This window comes from Lynx rufus, unplaced genomic scaffold, assembly GCF_022079265.1.
Source record: "Lynx rufus isolate CCGP_SWC_20201006 ecotype Redwood Valley unplaced genomic scaffold, mLynRuf1.p SCAF_8, whole genome shotgun sequence".
Lineage (NCBI taxonomy): Eukaryota > Metazoa > Chordata > Mammalia > Carnivora > Felidae > Lynx > Lynx rufus.
Window position 1 is genome coordinate 43,698,316 of NW_025814896.1, and position 19,859 is coordinate 43,718,174.

Here is a 19,859-nt window from a genome sequence, read left to right on the forward strand (position 1 = left end):
TCGTAGATGGAGGACAGAGCTAGACACGCAGAGAGTAACTGCGCGCTAGTGTCAATCCCCGAAGAGAACGCGAAGTCAACATAGCGAGCAGTAACATAATGAAGTATTGCTACGCGTGCTGAATTTCCAAAGGTAGTGTGCGGACCCACGCTCCGTCCGCCCCGCCCCTTGCCGCGCTGACACCTTTTCCCGGCAAGCTTCAGTTTCCTCCGCCTCTCCTTTTTCCGGTGCCACACGTCATCATTCTCGCTTCCCGGTAGCTAAGGCGATGAGAGGGACTTCCCAGTTGGGCGGGCGGAAGTCATGTTGGATCAGGGCGAATCCCTGAGGCGTGCCGGCTGCACCTAGGAAACAGTCGCGCAGGCACCTGAGTTTTCTGAAGCATAAACATTTAGGGGTGAACGTGGAGGAACGTAGGATCTGAGGAGCGGTGGTTTTGTGGCCTGAGAACAACGGGCTTGCCCCATTCCAAGATGGCGGCGTGGCTTCACTGAGCGTCTTGCTTCCGCTTCTCCGCCGGGGGAGGCCCTCTTTGATTGGCCAGAGGACGGCGCTGTGGCGTGACGCACAGGGTCGCTGACCAGTCGTCTGAGAGCTGAGCTGGACTTGGCGGTGGGAGCCGGAGCGGGGCCCTAGCAGCAGTGGGTGAGGACGCGCGGCCAGGTGAACTGCTCCTGCCAGGTGAGTGGGCGCGCAGGTGATGGGGAGCCGAGGGCACGGACTGGAGTCTCTGTAGGGACCGAATGGGTTGCTCCTGGGGCGAAGCCTCTTCTCGGCGGCTTGGCGGGCAGAGGAATTTAGGGACTCAGTGACCCAGGGGTCTGCTGAAGAGTGACGCGTTCCTCGTCAGGCGGTGCGGCCGGCCGGCTTCTGGCTGGGGAACCCTAGGAATCGCGGGGTGCGGAAGGATTCAGGTTTCTTTTTAGAGTTGAGTAACCTGAAATGGGATGAATGACTTCTGCCTCGTGACAGCTGGAACTAGGATCCGGGGCTTCGGACTACGCTTGAAGCATTAAACTGTGCTTAAACTTGGCTACCGTGTCCTGAGAAGTTATGATTTGATGGAATGACCGGTTCAGTTTTTGGCGTGTGTGTATTTTTGGCAGACACTCCTACAGAACCTTTAAAGTTCTTTTCATTCATTCATTAACTCATCCATTCATCTATTAGCCTCTTCAGAAACTCCTCCCCTGTGAGAATATGATGTGAGTCAAAGATCGACCGCCCTAGAAAAATGCACATTCGCTCATGCACACAATTTTGCATACAGCTTCAGAAGATTTATTGACGCTCTGAAGTGCCCCGTTGGTTTTGTGCCCAGATTTAAGAATCCATGTTCTAGAAGAGGCGACAGGAAGAGACAGTGGGAAACGGAAAGAGCAGGTTTTAATATGTAGGTGCTTGGGGACATTGAATGGAGCCAGTATCTTTCATTAATGTTTTGAGTGGGTACCAGTCAGTGAATGAAACCTGCTGAGGTACTTGTTGAGAATTGTGATATTAGAACTTGCGTTTATTCCCACCTGAGTTATCCCTTTGCCACTTCGTAGCTGCAGAAGGGCCTCCTATGTAAAGGGTGCTTCAGTTTCCCGCCTTTGTCAGAAATAACAAGTAGATGCCTTAGAGTGTCAGTTGGAGCAAACATTTAGAATTTTTGTGGTCTGGGTTGTGTGTAGTGGGCTAATTCCTTCATTTGCTTTTCTAGCCGCATAAAATCATTCCCTGGGTGGCTACGTCGGTTAAGCATTCAACTCCTGATTTCAGCTCAGGTTGTGGCCTCACAGTTGTGAGATTGAGCCCGTGTCATGGAGCCTGTTTAAGATTCTCTCTCTCTTGCGGCACCTGGGTGGCTTAATTGGTTAAGCATCCGACTTTGGCTCGGGTTAATGATCTCCTGGTTTGTGAGTTCAAGCCCCCTGCATTGGGCTCTCTGCTGTCAGTGCAGAGCCCCCTTTGGATTCTCTGTCTCCCTCTCTCTCTGCCCTTCTCCTGCAGGAGCTCTCTCAGTCTCTCTCTCTAAAATAAGTAATAAACATTTAAAAAAAAAGATTCTCTCTCTCTCCCACCCTTTACCCCCCACCGTCAAAAAATCATTCCCTTACTCCGTATTATTTACAGTATGGCACTTCTCATAATAACACTTATTATTGGATACACTTATTATTCAGCGCCTCAGGAAGTGAGCACTAGAGGCCACTAATAACATAGTTCTTTAATTTGCCTGTTTTTCCATTTTTCTTGAGGGTCTTGTTCCTGTGAACCCTAGGTGGCTGAGATATGTGTTAGCCTTAGCCTAGACTTTAGAATGCAAATAGGGTGTATGAAACACTCAATGGAGTTGGCATTGTCTGGGTTTGAAAAGCTTAGTCTAAATGGTTATTTTATCAACCAGAATTTTTCGAGGCATGAACATAAGCAACCCTGGTGAAAAGGTCCTGGTGAAGGACTCGCTCAGCACGATAGCAAATTCAGCATTATAATCTTGGTGATCCCAAGTAGAAGTATTTTTGCTAGGAACTGGTGGTGGTTCTCATTACGAATTGGACTCACAACGTCAGCATCCAGTTCTTGTCTCCCCAGGTAACAGAGGAGGGGAAAGGGCACAAAAACAAGATCACTTGGAAAGTAGAATTTAATGCAGTGTTTGCTTTAATAAAGCAAGGAAGGGAGGGGATCAGGGAGGAAGGTAGCTGGATGCTGAAACAGGGCTTGAGACTGACTCTTGGGGAAGGGGAATTAGAACTGGCTTGGTTGAAATGTTGTATGATCTATGAGGAGGTTTACATTAGTATTACTCAACTACTTGCAGCTTGGAAATGATCAAATGATTGTAAACCCCCCACATCTTTCCATTTATTTAAGTGCTAGAGAGGAGAGTTGAGAAAGGAATAGTAGGCAAAGAGAACTGTGAAGTTAATGGGCTTTGGGAGTCAAAGGGAAGGGAGATGTTGTCATCCTCCAGTGACCAGTTCTTCTAGACTAAGTGTTTAATTTTTTTTTAATCTTTATTTATTTTTGAGAGAGAGACAGTGCGAGCAGGGGAGGAACAGAGAGAGAGGGAGACACAGAATCTGAAGCAGCCTCCAGGCTCCGAGCTGTTAGCACAGAGACCAACGCGGGGCTGCAGCTCACAAACCGTGAGATCATGACCTGAGCCAAAGTTGGCCGCTTAGCTGACTGAGCCACCCAGACTAAGTGTTTAAAGAACATTGTTGGGTGACCATCTTCTTTTTTTGAAGTTTAGTTGAGAAATTCACATAAAATTAAAAAGCCTCATCTATAGTTTCTTTTTAGACTATGGCAACATATTTGGAGTTCATTCAGCAGAATGAAGAACGAGATGGTGTGCGCTTTAGTTGGAATGTGTGGCCTTCCAGCCGCCTCGAGGCTACAAGAATGGTTGTTCCCCTGGCTTGTCTCCTCACTCCTTTGAAAGAACGTCCAGACCTGCCTCCCGTACAGTATGAACCTGTGCTCTGCAGCCGGCCAACTTGCAAAGCCATTCTCAATCCACTTTGGTATGAATTCTTTTTAAAACTAGTAAAAAGGAAGAATGCAGTATGTTATGATTTTTATGTGATTCTCATAAAAGTGATTCAGTTTGGGCAAATCATCAAATTTGGGATTAGTAGTAGATGGTGAGATTCTGAGGTGATGAATGCTTGTAGAAGTCTAGGGTGGGGGGATGGGCTAAATAGGGATGGGCATTTAGGAGGGCACTCGTGATGGGCACTGGGTGTTATTTATATGTAAGTGATGAATCACTAAATTCTACTACTGAAACCATTCTTATACTATATGTTAACTAGGATTTACATACAATTAAAAAAAAATATATATATATTTAAAAAAGAATGCTTGTAGAAGTCTGAGTCTTACTGGCCTAATATTTGAGATAAAATTGGAACTTACAGGGGCGCCTGGGTGGCGCAGTCGGTTAAGCGTCCGACTTCAGCCAGGTCACGATCTCGCGGTCCGTGGGTTCGAGCCCCGCGTCAGGCTCTGGGCTGATGGCTCAGAGCCTGGAGCCTGCTTCCGATTCTGTGTCTCCCTCTCTCTCTGCCCCTCCCCCATTCATGCTCTGTCTCTCTCTGTCCCAAAAATAAATAAACGTTGAAAAAAAAAAATCTTTAAAAAAAAAAAAATTGGAACTTACAGGAATGAGGTAGAAGTCAAGGGAAAGGATTGGAATTCACTTTTTTTTCTTATTTCAATTTGTTTTTGGTTTAACCATAGATTATACTGGTACCTTTCGAAGCATTTTCCCAAAAAAATCAGAAAGCTTTTGACGGTTTTCTCATACTTACCTGGTATGGTGATGCTGTATGGCAGGAAGTAATAGGTGGAAGAAATTATAACTCTTAGTGATGGTTAAGTGTAATGTTTTGTACCTGAGATCATGACCTATGATATTTTCCTGAAATGTGGGCATTATTTGAAAGAACCTTTAAACAGGTGAAGAGTATCAGAAATATTGTCTAAAAGGTAAGACTTTTATATGAGGGAAAAATGAGACTCATATGAAGGAATATTTTTTACTTCATTCCCCTTACTTTTACTTATTACACCCATTCATAAGATGCTGTTACTCTTCTTTCAAAGAGGTAGCCATTGCTTATTAATTTTCTAAGTGCAGAAAGGGAGAAAAAGCTAATTGAAGCATTATCTTGAACCAGTTCTAGGAAGCATGCCTCCCAACCTTTCTTCAAGTGAGGTAGGTGAGGTGAAAGTCAGGCAAGTGTTTCCATGTGTGAAATTTAGTATTGACATTTAGTGGTTTCACATATCTTAACAATAAAAGTGCTAGAAAAATCACAGATTATGTTAAGAACAGGACAAAAGGGAATAACCTGTAACTTATATAAAATCATGACATTTTAAATATTGTCAAGGGAATTAGAAAAGAGAAAAAAAGATTTACTAATTCTTCAGTGCTGCTGTTTGAAGGAAATTTTTGGTGTATTTAACAGCCATAACTCTTAACTGCAGTAGACATTTTACATCACTCCATCCATTCATGCTCAGAATGATATCTGAAACATATCTATGAGACTTACTAAACTTAAAGATTACATTTGAATGCTTTCCACATTACAAATGAAAATGGTACCTAGCTATAATATTTATCTTTCTCACAGTCAGGTTGATTATCGAGCAAAACTTTGGGCCTGTAATTTCTGTTTCCAAAGAAATCAGGTATGTGAATTTTTTTTAAGTGTTTTTCTGTGTTTCATTTTAGTTGAATTACTCTGAAAAAAATTAAGTAAGGTTGAATTTGTGTCTGTCTGGGTAGTCATAAATTTCTGCTGACCTCAAGGCAATAGCTTTTGTTAAGCATAATTGAACACTGAACATATGTGATTTTTCTGTTGAACGATGACTCAGTTTCATTATGTGGGTTTTTATCATTTGCTCTGGAGGGGACATAAAATTCCCATTTTTGATGTCCTCTGTAGGCAGTGAATATGTTATCCTAAGAAAACAGATATGTCGTGTATATTTCATTTGACTTCAGTTTATTCTAATTGCATAGTGTGTACATTACTGAATTTTCACTTTTTGATCTTTATAACTTTCAGGGTCCAAGTACCAATGTTGAGCATTTCTTGATTTAAAAATTTTAAAACTACTGGGGCACCTGGTGGCTGTTGATTAAATGTCCAACTCTTGATCTCAGCTCAGGTCGTGATCTCATGGTTCGTGAGTTCGAGTCCCACATCAGGCTCTGTGCTGACAGCGTGGAGCCTGCTTGGGATTCTGTCTCTCCCTCTCTCTCTGCCCCTCCCCTGCTCATGCACACACTCTCTATCTAAATAAATGTTTTTAAAACATCATCACATTATACATTTAAAAGAGTGAATTTTATGATATATATAATATATCTCAATAAAGCTGTTAGAAAAATTTAATCATTTCCAGTATAGCATATAGTGGTTTAGTACCTCTTAAGATATTAATAACATGCATTTATTTATTCACATATTTAATCATAATTGCAGATAATCTCATTCTTTGATACATCTCACAGTAAGTCCAGTGATAAATAGACCAATCAGTGTACTAAGTATAGGCTTGGGAATTATGAGCAGGTACCATTCAAAATTCACCTCCATGAGAGATTCAGGAGTATGTGCAACTCTTAAAGGCATTCAGAATTGAGGTCCATGTTTAATACAGTTATAGTGAAAATTCTAAGGCATCAAAAGACAATGTCAGCAGAGTAAAAATGTAGTCCACAAAATATTTGCTAATCATAAATCTTGTAAGGGATTAATATCAGGACATCCAGGGGAGGAGATAATGAGGAAATGTTTATAAGTTCAGAGTTTCAGTTTTGCAAGATAAAAAAATTGAGTTCTTAGGAATGCAAACTGGTGCAGCCACTCTGGGAAACAGTATGGAGTTTCTTCAAAAACTTAAAAATATTAGTACCCTAAGACTCAGCGATTGTATTACTAGGTATTTACCCAAAGGACACAAAAATAGTATTTCAGAGGAATACGTGCACCCAGATATTTATAGCTGCATTATTTACAGTAGCCAAATTTCCAAGCAGCTTAAGTGTCCATTGACCAATGAATGGACAAAGAAATGGATATATATATATATATATATATATATATATATATATATATATATCATATATAATGGAATATTACTATGCCAAAAAACCAAAACAAAACAAAAACAACAACAACGGATTCTTGCTATTAGCAAAGTCAAGTGACTGAGCTAGAGGGTATGAGGCAGTGAAATAAGTCAGGGAGAAAGAGACAAATATCATGTGGTTTCACTCATACATGGAGTTTAAGAAAGAAAACCAATGAGGAAAATGACAAAAAAGAGAAAGAGGCAAATCAAAACACAGACACTTAAGTATTGATAACAAATTGATCGTTACCAAGAGGGAGGTTAGTGCGGAATGTAGTAAAAAGGTGATGGGGATTAAGGAGGGAACTTGTAATGAATGGTGTGCTGTATGGAAATGTCGAATCACTATATGATGTATGTGAAATTATATTTCACTGTATGTAAACTAACTGGAAATTAAATAAAAAATAAAAAAAATAAATATATGGTTTTCAGGTCTCACATTTAGGTCTTTAATACAGTTTGCTTTTATTTTTATATATCATTAAGAAATGATCCAGGTTCTTTCTTTTGCATACACCTGTTTAATTTTCTAATGGTGTAAATATATTGACCATGTAAGTGTGGGTCTCTATTCAGTTTCATTGATCTATGTAACTATGCCAATACCATGATGTTTTGTATTTTTTCTTTGTAGTATACCTTGAAATCTGAAATTATGATGCCACCAGCTTTGTTCTGTTTTCTTTTTTTTCTTTTCAAAATTGCTTTCTATTTGGATTTGTTTGTGGTTGCATTCAAATACTAGGATTCTTCATTCAACTTTTGTGAAAAATGCTATTAGCATTTTGATAGGGAGTCCATTGTATCTCTATGTTCCTCTGGTAGTATATATATTTTATTAATACTAATTCTTCCCATTCATGAAGATTGTACATCTTCCCATATGTTTGTGTCATCTGTCATTATTTTGTTTTTTGTTTGTTTGTTTGTTTGTTTGTTTAAATGGTATTCTGTTCTCTAAAAGGAAATTTTCATTGAACACAATTTTCAGATTTTCACTTGGGCTTATCACACCCTCACAGGTTCAGGACACATGATAGTGAATGATTTTTAGAGTTAAGTTACACTGAAAAAGAAGTAATATTAGGTAGATGACAGGAAGGTACTCTCATGTGAAAATAAATATACAATTTCAGTCACTGTGTTTGTAAATCTCTGCTCTCTGATATTAAACTTCTGTCATCCATTGGAAAAAAAATTGAGTTCTGGAGGTGGATGGTGGTGATGAATACTTAAGACCACTGAACGGTACACTGAACAAAGATTAACATGGCAAAAGTTATACATGTTTTTCCACAATAAAAAACATTGGGTAAAACACCAATCTAATTGATCTAAAACATCAGTTTAAAGACAAAATGCCTGTGATACAATGTCAAGCATAAAGAACAGTTTGCAAAATTGTATATACAGGATGAGCTCATCTGTGCGGAAGTAGAAAAAGTCTGGAAGGAAATATGCCTACATGTTGACTAGCTGTCTCTAGTTGGTAGGAACATAAAGAGTTTTTTCTTCCTCTTTTCTTTTTTTTCTTTTTAAGTTTATTTTTTTTAGTAATCTCTACACCCAACTTGGGGCTTGAACTCTTGATCCCAAGATCAGGAATTACGTGCTCTTCCAATTGAGCCAGCCAAGTGCTCCTTTTCCTGTTTTCTTATATTTTCTTGTATTTGCCAGGTTTTCTACAATGAACATGTATTACTTGATTGATAACAGCTAAAATAATAAACTCAAGTAAAAGAATTAGTCATCCACATAAATTTTTTTTCAGTTCCAATTACAGCTCTTTAATGCCTCATTTGCATAGGGCTCCTCTTGTTTATAAGAATTGCTGTCCTGTAGCTTTTTGTTTTGTTGTTGGTTAAAACTATTTTTTAACTTTCATGGTTCATCAGATATTTTCCTGTATAAATGAAAATGTTCCTAATTTAAGTCTGTTTCCCAAATTATGACTTTTAACTTTGAAGAAAGATGGTTTTACAGTTTCCTTACATATTTCCTTACAGTTTCATTTACCATTTCTGTTTCATATGCCTGCCATCTTTTACCTTCCTTTTCTGTAGAACCGTACTCTACACATATCAACATTCTATCGCTTCTATCATTTGGATCCCTCTTCTCTGAACTCTCTCCAAGTTCTCTGTCCTCTTTGAAATGTGGAGCAAAAGGTTTGTCTTTCCAAAGTTTGAAAACAGAGGTTTGACTCTCCAAAGGACAGTGGTGGAAGCTTCATGTTGTAAGACATCATGAAAAGAAAGATGGGGAAAATGAAGAGGAAGCTCTAGGGTGGTCCTTAGCAAGTTGATTGAGGGTTCATTTCTATTTCCAGTGGCACTTCTCTCAAAGGCATTTTGCCTGGAGACTAGAGTCCCAGGCCAATATGTCTTGAACTACTGGTGGACAGTACATCAGTATTCAGCATTCCTGACTCCCATCTCCTGCTTAGTTCACCAGTCACTTTCCAAAGGGATTTGAAGAGAGAAGCTCAGTCACACTCCTGGGATCTGGCCTTGGAGAACACAGGGGGCTGCAAGGGCACTGCCAGCTGGTAAAGCACGGCCTCCCACATAAATTATTGATGAGACAGCTGAAATCTCTGCCCTTAATTTGCAAGGCAGTGCTTAAAAAATGTTTTTTACTGGTACATTTTTTAATCATCTCAAAGTTACAACATACCCTCAAACTACATTTTAAAAAGTTACAATGGGATATAAATGTAAGGCAGGGTTTCGATTTAAAATTTTGATTTTTGTATTTTTAGTTACATGGTCTGTGTTCTATGCTTTCAGAATTAATCCATGGACATTACCTATTTTTTATATATGGAAAATAAGAGGTATAACATAAATATCTTTCGCCCTAATAAAACGTTGCTTTGTTTCCTTCTCTTCAGTTTCCTCCTGCTTATACAGGCATATCTGAGGTGAATCAGCCTGCTGAATTGATGCCCCAGTTTTCTACAATTGAGTATGTGATACAGGTAACTTCTCTGTTGCGTAATAAACGGTGTTAAATATTGAGTTTCTCTTCGTCTTCTGTGTCCCTGGACAATTTAAAACTATGAGGGCAGATGGATCCTAAACACTTGGTCATGGTGTGTGTGCACTCATTGGCATTACTTACAATCTTGATAGAAGGCTAGAAAAGGGGTCACTGTTGTGTTCAGCACCTGTCCCCATAGCTTTCTCCAGCTCTGTTAAGGTAACTCCATCTTGTAGTCAAGCTTAAAAACTTTAGGTTCGTCCTTGACTTGTCTTTCTTGTACATTCCATATCCAATCCATGAGGAAATCCCATTGGGTCTATATTCAGAATCTATCCACAGTCCAACCACTTCTTTCTCCCCCACTTTTTTCCTGGGCCAGCCATCGCCTCTTGCTTGAATTACTGGGCAGTCTCTTAACCCTTCTCCCTAATTTCACCCTTTCCTACTTACAGTTTATTCTTAACCCAAAAGCCAGAGTAACTCTTTAAAAACATGTCATGTTGTTTCTGTGTTCAGAAACCTCCAATGGTGAAAATGACTCCCTTTTACCTTGAGTGAGAGAGAGTCTTCGAAGCTCTTTGTGGACCAGCTCTGTATTATCACTCAGACCTCAACTTGTTTTAGTGTCCTCGTTTCGCCATATGGGTCTCATGACTTTCTTTGGAAATGCCAGGAAGGCTCCTGCCTGTGGGCCTTTGCTCTAGGCTGGAATTCTCTTTCTCCTATGTCTGTATTGCTCCTTCCCTCTCCTCTGGGTTTTTGCTCTAATGTTACTTTCTTATTGAGGCTTCCCTGATCTCTTATGTAATACTGGAACCTGCCCCCTACCTCTACTCCTGGCATCCCCCTACTCTTTCCATCCAGAAAATCAGCTCCTTAAGGTAGGCAAAGATCTTTGTTCTTTTGGTTCACTGATATATCCCAGGACCTGGAACAGTGTCTGGCACATGGAAGGCATTCAAAAACGTAGAGGGTTACCTGGGTGGCTCAGTCGGTTAAGTGTCTGACTTTGGCTCAGGTCATGATCTTACGGTTTGTGCATTCGGGCCCCGTGTCGGGCCCACTTCAGATCCTCTGTCCCCCTCTCTCTGCCCCTCCCCTACTTGTGCTCTCTTAAGAATAAAACATTTGAAAATATGTAGAATAAATCGTTGGATACAAATCGTTTTTACATTTAGTTTGTTTTAATAGAAACTGTCATTTAACGAAGTGAGTAGAAGTTAGTTAGATGTCCATATTTCCTGACAGTAAATATAGATGAGACTTGTTACTTACATACCTGATCTGCTTTGAAAAGAGCTGGTTATGTCTGTTTGTATACTGATCATCACACTGTGTTTCTTTGCGTAAAGCGAGGTGCTCCATCCCCTCTGATCTTCCTCTATGTGGTTGACACGTGCCTGGAAGAAGATGACCTTCAAGCACTCAAAGAATCCCTGCAGATGTCCCTGAGTCTCCTTCCTCCAGATGCTCTGGTGGGTTTGATCACGTTTGGGAGGATGGTGCAGGTTCACGAGCTCAGCTGTGAAGGAATCTCCAAAAGTTATGTCTTCCGAGGGACCAAGGATTTAACCGCAAAGCAAATACAGGTTTGTGCCTTGTTTGTACACAAGCAGGAGCAAGGAGATTTCTTAAAAAGTAGTTGGTTATTCAATCTAGTGTTGTGGGAAATGAGTCCTTTTGGTTTTTGTAGGATATGCTGGGCCTCACCAAGCCTGCCATGCCCATGCAGCAAGCAAGACCTGGTCAACCACAGGAGCACCCTTTCGTTTCAAGCAGGTGAGCTACTAACATAGAATGTTGCACACACAGTAGTGGGCATGCAGGGCATTCCACTGAAGGGAGGGAAGAAAAATGTTAGAACTTCTGTTTTCTTGTTTTTAGACAAAAAAAAAAAATGATTAAGCCTAACCAGTATTTAATGTTTAATGACTTGTATAACTTGTTGGTATATATTTGAAACTAATAACTAAATTGTGTAGTTACACGTACATATATACACCCACATGTGTGTGTAGTAGATTTGTTCAGAATGTTTTTCCTCTTAGTGTTATATCGTCACAAAGGTTTTGAGACCACTGTACTCGAGCCTTCCCCTCCTCTTATGCATGGCTATTGTCTTTTTTGAGTCTTAAATAAAACAACAGGCTTCTGTGGGGTGTCCTCAAGCAAACCTAGGACCAGGCACTTATTTTCCTCAGCCCATTGACTGCCTGGGCTGCCTATGGCTGGCAACAGTCAGCAAACATGATAAAATTCATTTTCTGACATTCTGGGGACAGCCACTTACTGTGGTAAGAAACCAGTGCTTCTCTATGTTTACTCTGAAGGCTCAAGAGAAACACTTGAGAATCACTTTAAAGTGGATCTTTAGGGCCACCTGGGTGGCTCAGTCAGTTGAGCATCCGACTATCGATTTCAGCTCAGGTCATGATCTAATGGTTATGGGATCGAGCCCCACGTTGGGTCTGCACTGACAGCATGGAACCTGCTTGGGATTCTCTGTGTCCCTGTCTCTCTGCTTCTCCCTTGCTTGTGTGTACATAATTTCTCTCTTTCTCTCAAAATAAATAAATACACTTAAATAAAGTGGATCTTTAGAATGATGAAGGTGGTCCACGTACATGAACTGTGCATGGATTGAATTCACATTAGACCTGTCTTTAGGATTTCTTTGCTGCTTAAAATGTAATTAAAACTGATATTTAAAATCATTTGTTCCCATACTATATATACATACATATATGTATATATATATATACACATATATATATAGACACACACATATATATATATATATTGCTCTGTATTCAGTTTTAAATTGTTTCCCTGGCTAAAATTGCTTTGAAGAAATAAAATTGTAAGTTTTTTCTACTGTGAGTAATTATTTTGCAGAGCTGTGACTGTGTGTCACCTAGGGCTAAAAACCAGAGTACTTATTAAACCAGGATTAATGTGTCCATTGAAAATCATGCAGATTTCTGCAACCTATTCACAAGATTGACATGAACCTCACTGATCTCCTTGGGGAGCTGCAGAGGGACCCATGGCCTGTGACTCAGGGGAAGAGACCTTTGCGATCCACTGGTGTTGCTTTGTCCATTGCCGTTGGCCTGTTGGAGGTAACTCAGAATTTACCGGGGCACCTCAAGTTGTGTTTACTAGCCTTGTTTGAAAATCATTTGTGACCTGAGTCAACTTAGAAAGCACTTCAGTTGTTATTACTATCCACAATGAAGGAGCCCCGTGATGATTTGAAAATATCAGAAGTTTGCATGAGAAACACGAGGCCATTAGGGCAATGGCAGGTGCTCACAGTGAATTAAAAAAAAGTGTATGAAGCCCTTAGGCTGGAAGACACAAGGCTGCTTCTGTGCGTTATCATCTGTGTTATTTTGTACTGTCAACAGTGTTCAGCACAGCTGATGAGAACTGTTTGGAGTATTCTTTAGAGAAATGGAAGCATACTTGGGGTGGGCGGTATGTTTCTAAAATATTGCCATTTACTGTTTTAGGGCACTTTTCCAAACACGGGAGCCAGGATTATGTTGTTTACTGGAGGTCCCCCCACCCAAGGGCCCGGCATGGTAGTTGGAGATGAACTAAAGGTTCCTATTCGTTCCTGGCATGATATTGAGAAAGATAATGCACGTTTCATGAAAAAGGCGACCAAGGTAGGTGCTCTTGAACACAGGCTGTAATTCTGGTATCCTGGTGCTGGGTCTAGGTTGCTCTGGAGTGACAGCTACTTTGCTGAGACCATGCTTTGTGGTCAGCAAGTTGATCTTGATGAGATGAACTTCCAGATATTGGCTGTTGTTAAATTATTGCCCCAGTTCTGAGTCCTTACTTAGAGTGGGTGGTCTTAAAACTGCTAAACGTGTTTTGAGATTGAAAACTGTATGTTTGATTTAATTTGGATGTCATAAAGAAAACTATCTCCATATTCCTAAGTTCGGTTACATCCCTTTGGTATAGTAAGGCATACCTAGTGAATAACATTGCTCTTTCCTAAACATAATTTTTCTCTCTTCACAGCACTACGAGATGCTTGCCAACCGAACTGCTACAAATGGTCACTGCATTGATATTTACGCTTGTGCCCTTGATCAGACGGGACTTCTGGAGATGAAGTGTTGTGCAAATCTTACTGGGTATGTTGACAACAAATACCTGGGAAAGGCAAGTGTGTGTGTTTTAAGGAAAGAGAAGTGAGTGGTGGGACTATAGGATGTGCGTGGCTGACTTAGATAAGCTTTCAGAAAGCTCCAGGCTGTGGTATCGGTGGCAAGGAGCATGACGGACACGGAGCACATGCTCAGCCTGAGGATACTTGGTGGGACATGCTTAGAGCCTGTGTCTGTATTGTGTGAACCAGTCATGGTGTAGAGCATAGTTCTCAGAGCGTAAGGGGCCTCACCAGCAACCTTCAGGGCTCCCGGGGACTGAGTAGAAGTGCACTTCCTCAGGTCTCACCCCAGATTTCCTGAATCAGACTATGAGGCTGCAGCCCAATAGTCAGCTTTTACACATTTACCAGGGGACTCTGGTGCACAGAAAGCCTGAGAACTGCTCATGTGCACCAATGATCTGAAGCTGGCTGCATGCTAGAATCTCCTGGGAACTTTAAAAACTACTCTTGCTTTGAGTCTTGTCCCTCATGGGGTATGACCCAGGCATCAGCATTTCTTAAACTCTCCTGGGTGTTTCTAATGTGAAGCAGGGTTTAAGAACCACGGTGTGGACCCTTAGTGCTCAAAGTGTGGCTGAGCACAGGCAGCATCAGCCTCACATGAGAGCTTGCAAGAAATGTAGTATCTTGAGCCATACCCTAGACCTTTTGTATCAAAACCTGCATTTGAATAAGTTTCCAGGTGATTTGCTCAGAACAGTTTGAGAAGTACTGGCATAGACCTGTGGCGTGTTTCTGAGATTCTGCATTTCTAACAAGCTCCCAGCAATGCTACTGGTCTTCACTGAGCAAAGAAGGGGCACGTAGAAGGTTGAACTCGTCACCGAAGCTGTCCCAGAGAGCAGCAGATTTGTTGGGTGACCATGTCCCAAATGACACTGACATAGCTATACCAGTGAACTGCATTTAGTAGGATGAATTCCTACTGGTATCCTCCAAGAGCTCTTATCTTAGAACATCCATCGAAAAGCTTTACTGTGACCATCCCGAGTTTATACGCCTGTGTGTGTGTGTGTGCGCACGCGCGTGTATCTCCAGTGGAGAGGGACCATCACTTCCATCAGATTCTCAATGAGGTCCTTGATTCCTGAATGACTTGGTGTTTAGGTTGTATAACCTCTTACACAAATATGGTATCAGGGCAACATGTTAGCAGTGACATTAGCCTCAGAGGTTTTGGTTGTGGCTCAAGGTGAGCCAACCATTTGGGAGGACTTCCAGCAAAGGCAAGGTAGGTAGACTGTGTTACAGGAATTGATTGTCTTCAGAGAAGACCATAGTGCTTAGTTTCCTTGGTGCCAGGCACACCCAGATTATATCATCTTCCATTCTGAGCATTTTCAGTTTAAAAGGGATGTACAGATGAGCTGGGGCAGTTCAAAGATGAGCAGTAAGAGTGGCGGAGAGTACTCGGAACTGTGTCATAATGAGAGCGATTAAAGGATCTAGAAAAGATACCACTGAAGACAGATGGGGCATAAGATCTATACTGAACAATCGACTGCCTCTTCTGCGGAGAGGGCATCAGATTTGTTTGTTACATGTGTGACCAAAGGGGAAAACTAGAACCAGTGTTGGAAGCTGCTGGGAAATAGAATTTGAGCCAGTATGAAGACAGACCGTATTAACGGTCAGCACTGTCCGTGCCTGGAATGGACTACCTGTGGAGGGTGTGGCCTCCTATGCTGGAGGAGTTCAAGTCTAATAGGGTAATAATAACCTGGCAGGGTTGGTGTGAGTCAGGATTAGGTTTGTGTGAGTGCAACAGAAGTAGACACTGGAAATAGGCAGCCAGGGCTGGGATATTAGTTTCATTATCCCTGGGGCTGAGGCCCTTCCTGTGCTGTTCCACCACCTTTCTGTGCTACCTGAGATTTAGGATGGTAACCGGGCTCTTGCTGTGTTATAGCAGCAGGAAGGAGGAGGGGTCCAAGGAAGATACGCGTCTTCCCATGAGAAGGCCCTCCACAAATCACAAAGCCTATCTCCAACAAACAAAGCTGAGTTACACAGCCACATGCAAGGCAGGCTGGGAAAGGTAGCCTTTTTTTTTTCCTCAGGAAACCATGGATCCCATGACTAAGGAGGGTGAGAAGAGTAGACTATACAGGGCCAAAGAGCCATCTCTGTTCCTGGAGGGGTCAGGCACTCTGAGATAGCTGGACCAGATGATCTTGTATCCTGCCCAATTCTGAAATCCTATTGGATGATCAATGACTAGATGCATAACTTGCATCAGATGGTGCTTATCTGCCCAAATACATGAACTGCTGAAATTTTGAATAGTATTTTCCTCTAACTTCAAGAAGGGATACATATAGGTATTCATACACTAGAGATAATTTACATACAGGCAGAGATTCAATGTTTTGAGGCAGTGAATTAACCTGAAAAGGATTTCCTGCAGCCTGGGTATTTCCCCTGTCAGAGGAGAGTAAATGAGGGGAGCTGGATGCATTTCCTCAGTAGATGACCCATTAAACCTGTGGGTTTACCAATGAAGGGTTCTTCTGTTTTCTTCTTCTTTTGAAATAATTACGGATTCATAAGAAATTGCAAAAATATTACAGAGAGGTCTGTCCATGCTCTTCCATTTAGCAACTCCAGTGGTTGTGTCTTAAGTTGTGTCTTAATAGAAATATAGCACAGTATCACAACCAGGGATTGACATTGTGTGATAGAATGAACTATATCATAGAGTCTGCTTGGACTTTGAGTTTGTACAGGCACTCATTTTTGTAACATGTGGGGGTGTATAGTATGAGGTTGTATCATCTGTAGATTTGTGTGACCACCTCTGTGGGACAGATTTAGAACTGTTCTAAGGAGTCCTATCTTTGATATTTTGAAAATAATGTCTTTCCTAAGTACAAATTGAACTTGCTGTTTCCCATTTAAGTTAGTAGCACCTTCACAGACATGAGTTTTTTTTTCTTTCTTTAAATTACTGTTTGTGAACACCGTGGAAGCATCTGAGTGGCTTTCAGTCATCCTAAATGTTCACTTTCTTCTTTCTTTCCTAGAGGCCACATGGTGATGGGAGACTCTTTCAACACCTCTCTCTTCAAGCAGACTTTCCAGAGAATTTTTACTAAAGATTTCAATGGAGATTTTCGCATGGCGTTTGGTGCTACTTTGGAAGTGAAGGTATGATAACTTTCTAAAATTTTAACGGAAGAAAAGTGTTGTTACTTATTTAGTAGTCAGATTTGTAGAAGCCTCACCTTGCTGGACACAGACATCAAAAAATAAATTAAAAGGTTCCCAGCAAAATAGTTGAACAAGGTATATTGATTCTATTACTGTGCTTCTTGAGGGTGACCCGTATATTAATGTTTTATGCAAAGAGGTGTCTGATTCCCCTGCAGGCTCTGCTTGGTCCTGCTCTAGGACAGCAGGCCTGAGAAGTGACGGCAGGCTGAGCACAGAGGCTGCCACGTGGTGTTGAGCACCTCCCGGCCGTCAGTATGGGCCACCACATTCACAAAACCATGTTTATATTTAGTGGCTGTCTGCAGACTAACCAGAGTGCTCAGAAATAGTGCAGTAGTGGGAGTTTGGGTCCTCCTTTTTCTCGTAGGGACTGAAAACCCTACACACTTCATTCGGAGTTGTTGAGAAAACATTAGAAGGGGCTGCTACGTGATACAATTGGGATTATTACTTTGAGAATTAGAGATAAACTTTAAATAATCTCAAATGTTTGAGTTTTTTTTTTCTTTTTTTTTTGAGCTGAAGAGAGGTAGACTTTAATGAATTGAGATTTAAAAATCTAAGTATGTTGGCCATGTAGTTATGTTGGAGTTCATGAATTAAGCATTTTTATTTATTTATTTATTTACTTATTTATTTATTTTTTACATTTATTTTTGAGAGACAGAGAGAGACAGAGCACAAGCAGGGGAGGGGCAGAGAGAGAAGCAGACACAGAATCCGAAGCAGGCCCCGGGCTCCGAGCTGTCAGCACAGAGCCTGACACGGGGCTCGAACTCACAAACTGTGAGATCATGACCTGAGCTGAAGTCAGATGCTCAACCAACTAAGCCATCCAGGTGCCCCTTGAATTAAGCATTTTTAAAGCAACATACAACAGTATATCCACTGATCAGAGATTATAAATAATTACAGCTAAGTACTTGGGATTGGAAAGAAATGTATTTTTGGCAGAATTATTTTCTTCTATGTGTACAATAATTTCAAAGGTGAAAAAGTTCAAAATGCTGCATCATCTTTGGAACAAAGTTAATGCAGTTTCTAAAGGAGGATTTTATTAGTTTTTATCCGATTACAGTGGTCACGGAAAAGTTTGTAAGAGAATAATCCACGTAGGATTTCTTCTCACTGGAATGATAATGCTGCCATATTTTTCCTGTAAGTTTTAGCTGTGTCTTTCGTGAGAGGATGGCTCTCAATGAATTTTAACTTTATGCTGTCTTGTATTTCCATTTTAGACCTCTCGGGAGCTGAAAGTTGCAGGAGCCATTGGTCCTTGTGTGTCTCTGAATGTGAAAGGACCGTGTGTGTCAGAAAATGTAAGGAAAACTCCATTGTTCTCAGCCCCTCTGCCCCAGGATTTAATTCCTTAGAAATGTCAGTGGGGTGACCTTATGTCACTTGTTGGGATGTGTCCGTGTCTGTGGTGAGAGGAGAAGGGCCAACTCTTTACTGATGACCACAACTCTGAGAGGTGGTGTCTTTTCTGTCTGTCCTTCCAACTATCTAAAGGGTCAGAGAGGAGAAAACTGAGGCTCGAGAGGTCAAGTATCTTGTTCTCTGGGTCAGAACTGATATGGAGGAGCTAGAGCCTAGGTTCCCCTAACCCCACTGCCCTTGTTTGGGTCTCTGTGACAGTGAGCCACAAGGTATTCTGTGTAGCAAGACAGGCATTCAGCTGAAGCCTTCAGGGATAAAGCTTTGTGTATTGCCTTAGAGGTGATACCTTTGTCTCACTTCTCAGAGACCATTTTGAGTTGGTTGGGCATGAATGACACTGTTGTACATGCAGACAGGTATGTTCTTTGGGTAACACATTTTGAGAATATGTGAACAAAGTTAAGTTAACCCACTAGATGGTGAGGTGGCTTTGCTGGTGGCTCACTTCCTCTGCTTATACTTTAGCTGCTAGGAGACAGACCATTGGGTGCAGTGAGGCCCCTCCAGAGTGGTTCTGGGCTGGGATTGTCATAGTTACATCCTTCCTTCGATGTCCTCTTCAATGAGGACACGCTGGACTCTGCAGAGCCAGATGTGGATACAAGGGTGCACATTTACCCCTGCTATCTTATGGCCTGGACAAGGTACTTAATCACTCTGGGATTTAACGTCTTTATCTAGGAAGTGGAGATAGTAATAGTACCTGTTGGGAGAGCTAAATGAGTAAGTTCAGGTCAAACGTGCAGAACAGCCCCTGGCACAATGGAAGCCCACATAGATTTCAACTTTCTCATCCTCATTTTTTTTTTTTTTAACATTTATTTTTGAGAGAGAGAGACAGAGCGTGAGCAGGGGAGGGGCAGAGAGAGAGGGAGACACAGAATCCAAAGCAGGTTCCAGGCTCTGAGCTGTCAGCATGGAGCCCGGTGCAGGACTTGAACCCACAAATGGCAAGATCATGACCTGAGCCAAAGTCTGATGCTTAACCGACTGAGCCACCCAGGTGCCCCTTACATCCTCACTTTTGTCTTCATCAGCAGTGAATATTCACTTAGTGACTACTTCGGTTTTGTTTTTTTTTTGTTTTTTGTTTCAAGTTTTTACTTAAATTCTAGTTAGTTAACATACAATGTACTATTGGTTTCAAGAGTAGAATTTAGTGATTCATCACTTAACACACAACACTCGGTGTTCATCACAGCAAGTGCCCTCCTTAATGCCCATCGCCCATTTAGCCCATCCCCTGCCCACCTCCCTCCATCAACCTTCGGTTTGTTTTCTAAATTCCACCAATGAGTGAAATCATATGGTATTTGTCTTTCTCTGACAGACTTATTTTCACTTAATATAATGCTTAGTGACTACTTTGGTTAAT

The 19,859-nt window shown here is 41.3% G+C and overlaps 1 protein-coding gene across 2 annotated transcripts in view; it reads left to right on the top strand.

The window, feature by feature from the left end:
- The first annotated feature begins 308 nt into the window (after nt 1-308).
- SEC23B (SEC23 homolog B, COPII coat complex component) overlaps nt 309-19,859 on the top strand; it is a 46,997-nt gene continuing 27,446 nt past the window's right edge. The window contains exons 1-11 of one of the 2 annotated variants that reach the window (XM_047068571.1): nt 309-681; nt 3,284-3,518; nt 5,139-5,196; nt 9,548-9,634; nt 10,992-11,228; nt 11,333-11,418; nt 12,617-12,761; nt 13,155-13,313; nt 13,678-13,793; nt 16,855-16,978; nt 18,283-18,363. In XM_047068571.1, the coding sequence (XP_046924527.1) occupies nt 3,298-3,518; nt 5,139-5,196; nt 9,548-9,634; nt 10,992-11,228; nt 11,333-11,418; nt 12,617-12,761; nt 13,155-13,313; nt 13,678-13,793; nt 16,855-16,978; nt 18,283-18,363 (1,314 nt within the window). In that variant the 5' untranslated portion in view covers nt 309-681; nt 3,284-3,297. The remainder of the gene's footprint in view (nt 682-3,283; nt 3,519-5,138; nt 5,197-9,547; nt 9,635-10,991; nt 11,229-11,332; nt 11,419-12,616; nt 12,762-13,154; nt 13,314-13,677; nt 13,794-16,854; nt 16,979-18,282; nt 18,364-19,859) is intronic. The other variant, XM_047068572.1, reaches the window with a different exon arrangement.